The sequence below is a fragment of the Eutrema salsugineum genome, unplaced genomic scaffold, assembly GCF_000478725.1.
Source record: "Eutrema salsugineum unplaced genomic scaffold, Eutsalg1_0 scaffold_8, whole genome shotgun sequence".
NCBI classification, from domain to species: domain Eukaryota; kingdom Viridiplantae; phylum Streptophyta; class Magnoliopsida; order Brassicales; family Brassicaceae; genus Eutrema; species Eutrema salsugineum.
Window position 1 is genome coordinate 2672752 of NW_006256414.1, and position 6456 is coordinate 2679207.

At 36.7% G+C, this 6456-nt stretch overlaps 1 protein-coding gene across 1 annotated transcript; it reads right to left on the reverse strand.

The window, feature by feature from the left end:
• Positions 1 to 1326: 1326 nt before the first annotated feature.
• Positions 1327 to 4667, reverse strand: LOC18009606 (putative G-type lectin S-receptor-like serine/threonine-protein kinase At1g61610). Its single transcript, XM_006391926.2, has 7 exons — positions 3338 to 4667; positions 3140 to 3250; positions 2839 to 3056; positions 2534 to 2744; positions 2210 to 2447; positions 1970 to 2117; positions 1327 to 1757 (listed from the first exon to the last, which is right to left on the reverse strand). The coding sequence occupies exons 1-7, from the start codon at positions 4641 to 4643 to the stop codon at positions 1458 to 1460; spliced, it is 2532 nt and encodes an 843-aa protein (XP_006391988.1). The 5' UTR covers positions 4644 to 4667; the 3' UTR covers positions 1327 to 1457.
• Between the last annotated feature and the right edge of the window lie 1789 nt (positions 4668 to 6456).

Sequence of the window (6456 nt, forward strand, 5' to 3'; positions counted from 1 at the left end):
TTTCTCCGGTACATTCTTTCGTGAACCGGGCTTACGTCATGCCGATCTCGGTTTGTACCGGAGAAAACCGGGGTGCGGTTTTCACCTCCAACAGGGTTCATCGCTTATTTTGCATGGATAATAGCAACGACGGCGTAGAGGCATGGACAACAATATGGATAACAGCAGAGATGGTGATATAGACAACGTTGGAGATGTATCCACGACACACCGATCCACCTAGACACATCCAATTTTTCTTCTCTAATAAAACTTGGGTATCAGCCGCGAAACTAAATTTCAATATTTCTTTAAACAAGCAAGCAATCCATATACATTCATCCACAAAAAAAAGGGTCATGGAGACAGCCTGAAAACGTCAAATTAAAAATACATTATTGAAGCTATGTCCTTGTGGACACGTCCATTCCAGCATCAATAAACACCAATGATCTCATCTTCGTTTAATATGAAAACAAATAGAAACCAATCATCCAATATGTCCATGTCCATATAGAATAACCATATTGTATTGAATGATTAAAATGCATCATGTTTGGAGACGTGGATGCGTCCATGTTGAAATGTCCGACGTCGCCGACGGTGAAGAAGAAGTCGTGCCCAATCAGCAGAAAGGCAGAGGAGAAAGAAGATGAGCCACACTTGGCGGAGAAGGTGCTCTGTAGTGCTATCGGCGCAAGACGGAGAAGAAGATGAAGAGGATGGAGAAAACAATGGAGATTGTGGTGGTGGTGTTTGTAAGATGAAGAGTGGTGATTGTGGTGAAAATTTTGTGGTCTCCATTAATGGAGAAAAAAATGAATGAAAGAAAAAATATAGTGTAAAGAAGAAGAGAGAAGAACGAACCAGATCAAAAAAAAGATAGAATTGTTTTGTTAAGTTTTTTCTTTCTTATTTATTTTATTTAAATTTTTTAGTTAGTAATGAGAAGTAGTGTTATCTCCATTAATCGGTTTGTAATATAGATGAATTGGTTTGGTTCATTTTAATTTAATTGAGCTGATAGGTAGTTATGTCTTTTTACAAAATATTTGAAGTGGAAAGAATCATATCAAATGAAAGTGTCAAAAAGTTTAATATGTAACTCAAAAAAACCATTGAGTATAAATATCTCTAAATACAAAGCAGCTTTAAAGTGTTATAGGTATGACTGTTCGTCATCATTTTATATGTTGTGAGTGTGGTCAGATAGAATATCGTTTTTAATAGGATTAAATCAATTATATTTTTTGGTGATGATAAAACAATGATAAAAAATGATTGGATCCGGTTATCGAATTTGCTTCTTTTTTTTTTCTCGACAATATTCAAATCCAAATATGTATGTATTATAAAAAAATGTTTAGTTAGACGAAGATTTAATTATTTACACAAGGTGGAAAATTTATTAAAATGAGAAAAAGACTGTGAGACAAAAATGAAAAGTCAAAGAGAAGAACAAGTTATGGTCAAAATAGTCATCTACCAACAATGGTGGTCAAAGTAACATCGTTGACCGAGGCAACATCTTGACCGTCTAAAATCTCCCCGGAGTTCAAGAACGAGTGGAAGGTAGGCTGTCTCGGGCGCGGAAGGTGGCTGGTTCGACTCTCTAACATCAACAAAACCGAACCCATGTTTGGTCTGTATATCACCGAGTCTTGCGTACACAACATCCCCACGTGGATGCATCTCATTGCTTCGTTTATGTCTCGACTGTCCTTTACCGTTGGATCTATCAGCTCTTTCGTCTTCCCTTGGCTCCATAAATGCCAAGCCTGGAGTTTTATTTTTATATTCGTTTAGAACATTACAAACGAGATGAAAATAAAATAAACTTACTTAAAACAAATGTTTTATAGAAATATTCTTTATTGTGAACTTTAAAACCCAAAACCGGAACCTAAACTAAATTTTTATTTTCCCTGATTATCCACCCCTATTAGTTTCAGTATAGGCTTGAAAATTATGTACAGTAAAAAATACTTACAAAACCGATGAGACTTCCATGTTCAGACCCTCGAAAGCTAACGTTCTTGCTTCCACTAACAATCTCCATTATCAACACTCCAAAGCTATACACATCAGATTTTTCTGAGAACATCCCTTCCATTGCATACTCCGGAGCCATATAACCACTTCACATTTTCAACATCAAAATCATTAGAAATGGATACAGATTCATTTTGTTTATAGAAGAGAAACCAAAAAAAGAGGTTTGTTTAGTTACTATGTGCCGACGACTCGGATCGTGTTGGCCTGGTCTTGTCTGTAGTTGAAGATCCTAGCCATACCAAAATCCGAGATCTTTGGATTCATTTCCGTGTCTAGCAAGATATTGCTAGCTTTTAGGTCACGGTGAATGATCTTTAGCCTTGAGTCTCTATGCAAGTAAAGCAACCCCCTTGCGATTCCTCCAATGATCTCCCATCGTTTTCTCCAGTCTAAGCTTCCTCGTTTACTCTCATCTGTCCATGTACGTAGATCAACTTTTATGCTCAATTCCCAAACTTCTTAAACATATTTCTTGAAAATGTTATAAACGAAAACATACCGAAAAGGAACCGGTCCAAGCTCTTATTTGGCATGTATTCATAGAGAAGTATCTTCTCGTTGTTGTCAATGCAACATCCTAGTAATCTAACAAGATTTCGATGCTGGAGTTTCGCGATCAGTAAGATCTCGTTCTTGAATTCCTCTAGTCCTTGCTTAGATTTCCCTGACAGTCTCTTCACCGCGATCTCTCCATCTACTGGAAAGTTTCCCTGTCAAAACATAACACATAAATTTTAGCATAAAGATCAAACCTTTATCACCCAACATTCGTCTCAAGAATATTCATATTCATTTATGTTTCACCTTATATACAGTACCGAATCCACCTTGTCCAATCTTGTTTTCTTCAGCGAAATCTCCTGTAGCTAAAGCTACGCTGTTGAAACTGAAAATTGGCAAATCAGGTGTGTCAACTTGATTCCCTACTATAACTTGGATCGGCGAGCTTGAGGATTTATCCGAGTTATCTCTGTTCTCTCTGATATCGGAAACCGGAAAATCTTTCTTCTTCCCCAAGAAAGCTGCAGATTATGAAATAATTGATTACTGAGTCTTCACACTTAACCCTTTTCAAACCATACTATGTGTGAATAGAGGCTGTTACCTTTAAATCTATTCTTGAACTTCCATAGGATCCAAATGCATAATCCGAGCAAGAAGGCACCTATAACACTGAAAATAATGATCCAAAGTTTCATTTTTTCCTTTCCGCGTCCTGTTTACACAACAAAAGAAATCGAAAACATTATTTAAGGATACAGATTTCAGAATAGTCAGGTAATAATCTTTCAAATGTTTTCACCTAAATCAGATTTTGCTAGTCGGATGTTGATAAACTCTCCACCATGCTCAAAACGCTCCATATCAATCAAATCTCGGGTCCAAATCATGCATCCGATCCCAAATACAACCGCATAAGCCTTACACGAGCAGTCTCTCAAGCATACATCTTTACATGTCTCTGAGTTGTTATGTGAAACAACTGATCCAAAATCAGGCACCTTCATTCTCTTAAGTACCTTAAACCCATCTCTTGTATCCGCAACCATGCTCTGATTACAGTTCAACGGAACTCTTCTTCTGCAGCCACCTGAAAAAACTCGGTCGTCCCATTGATTCCGATTCACAGGCTCAAACCCATCAATGCAACTGCATTTACCGGAATCAAAGTCTTTACTATCATCACAAACGCTGTAATTACCGCAGCGATTATAACTCTGGCATTCCGTGCTCGGTTTTAATTGAAGTGAAGTCCAGATCTTATCATTCTTGTTCCATCTGAACTGCTCTACAACTCCATCAAACCTAATCTGAAACCTTAATAGGTCAGAGCTATTTGATGGAACATACGTGAAGTACACGGTACCATCTCTTTCAGGAGGAGAAGAGAGCTTAAACCCATAGATATAGTTCGTGACACGGAACATATCCGGTATACCAGTAAATATAGCTGCGTTCCACGGTCCACTCCGCCATTTCCTCGTTTCACCTTCCCAAATCACAATCTCTAGTGCTCCAATAGGATCAATCCCTAGTGAATACCTTCCTCGTGAAGGATCATTTTCGGATTTCCACGGGGTAAAAGCTCGATTCTCTCCCTGTGAAGGATTCACACGAACCCTCATACCAGGCAAGAAAGTGTCGGTTGGATTGTTAAAGCTCTCCCAATAATAATTGCTTCTGTCTGAATCTGAAGACAGAACCAGATCCCCTGTTTCTAACAGAACAGCAACAGTGTTGTTTGACTCGGGCTTAGCATTTGTAGACCAAACGGTGTCGTTTTGACCGTCAACGACCACTAACATCCCGTCGTCTGCAAGCTTCAGAGCTCCGTTGTGATTCAGCAATGGCTTATCTCTATTTGCGACCCAGACAACTGTTCGAGGTTCGATGTTCTTGTACCAAATTCCGACATACCTTAAGGTTGAATTTTTGGGGCTGAAGAAGCCAAGCTCGAAGCTTTCGTCCTCGCTGATCAGTGAGTCTCCGTCTCGGATCGTGTTGTTTCTGGTGATTGAGTTTCTTGTGGAGCAAGATACGCTGCTACATAGTTGAAGTAAAATCAAAAGTGTCGTGACCAAAGTAATGTTTCTGTTAAATTCTGCCATATTTTTGGTAAGATTGATCCTCAGAGATCTGTTTATCACAGTAAAAAGCTAATGGAAAGAACAAAAATAGTGGCTGTTGTTTTTTATATCTTTTTATAAGTTTGCTGAATTTTCCAAGAAGACTAATTGGTCTTTCTAAATATATCGACTTGTATTTTTCTTAGAGATAAAGTCATCAATATATTTATTTTTATGGTTAAAGTTAGAGGAAATAATCCAGAAAATTACAATTAACGACTGAAAGGACAACCGGCGAAATGTGTTGACAATTGACAATAGAATGAAATTTTCACGTTTTATTTAGACTTTGGATTATTAATGAAATGTGACTTGTAACTAGGCCAGAAAGGTACGTGTCAATAAAATTTTATCTAGAAAATGCGACCTTCTTTTTTGGGTGGTTGAGAAAATCCAAGATTATTATTCTTCTACCATATGATTTTCTTTTTAGAGCCTCTATACTTAAAGAAGAAATTTCTAATTTTTCCTTCGCCAAAAGTTTTCAAGTTATGGTGATTTTCAACTGGGAAATTGTAAAGAATAATAGTCTGTAAATAAGAATTTGTTAGAATGAAAAGTAGTTTTTTTATTTTTGTGCAAAAACATTACACACCTTCAGCTTCCCAGCCTTATGACATAAAAACTGTATCATAGCAACACAAACTTTTTTGGTTTGACACAATTTATCTTTTTGTTTCATCGATTTCTTTTTAAAAATAATAATTTACGTCTTGTTTTCATATTCAGAATTTTAAAATTTGAAATCTTGTTCTTCATTTCCATATCCTCTCTTTATATCTTCCTTCTTCCGTCAAAAATTCAAAAGAGGCGTTTTTCACTTTTTTATTTCTATTTCAAATAATTTCTCCCACATCCAAAAAAATTCTCTCCTCTCTTTCTCTACGATGACTACTCGTTCGTCTTTCTTCTTGCTCCTCTCTTTCTCTACGGCGAGGCTCTACCATCCCTCATTATCGCCAATTCATCAGCTTCAAACCATGGTGAAAAATATGTAACACAGCCGATTCTTTCTTCAATGGTGAGGTATGAAACGTATCTCTTCAATACTTGGTTCTGTTCTGCTGATTTTTACTTTCTACTATTCTTGTAAATTATTCTCTGTATTTCTTCAGTTTGGTGGCCATCTTCGTTGTTATCCACATATGGGTTTCTTGATTTTATAGATCTAGGATTTTAAAATTTTTCTTTCGGTAGTTAACTATATACATCATCGCTAGTAATTGTCTACTCGCAACGTCTATAACCGATTCAATATAAAGCTGCATATTCAGTTAGTCTATATAACTACTAGACAGGAATGGTCAACTACTCATATGAATAACAATAGTTATTTACGTCACATTGGTAGTCAGTTTACAGTAGCTAACTATTTGACTTTCGTTCGTTTCAAGGGATATGTGTACTCTTCGACAATCCGAACCCACACCGTTTACAAATAATGTGCTTCCCCAGATTAGTGATGCAAACTGTCATATCCATCCATTTTATGTTAACATTGCTAATCAACTACAATAGCGAAACCAAGAAGCAAATCCTATGTTATTTATTGTCTACTAATAGTTGTCTACTTTCTATTTATTTATCAGAATGAACAACCTTCTACTAATAGTTGTCTATTTTATATTTATTTATCAGAATGGACAACCTTCTAATAACAAAAGACACATCCACTTCTGAACATCTCAACGTCTCGGCAAATAATGTGCTTCTCCAGATTCAGGATCTACTGCTTGATGTCTTTGTAAGGCTAGGAAAAGAATCTGCGGCCGATCCTATTTCTTTTGGTTGTTAT

Bases quoted from the DNA above. Each gene is read 5' to 3' on its own strand.
- LOC18009606 (XM_006391926.2), bottom strand. From the start codon at position 4,643: ATGGCAGAATTTAACAGAAACATTACTTTGGTCACGACACTTTTGATT. The intron at 2,745-2,838 runs GTGAAACATAAA...ATGTTTTGACAG, and splicing joins GATTCGGTACTGTATATAAG to GGAAACTTTCCAGTAGATGG. The intron at 2,118-2,209 runs GTAACTAAACAA...GAAAATGTGAAG, and splicing joins ATCCGAGTCGTCGGCACATA to TGGTTATATGGCTCCGGAGT.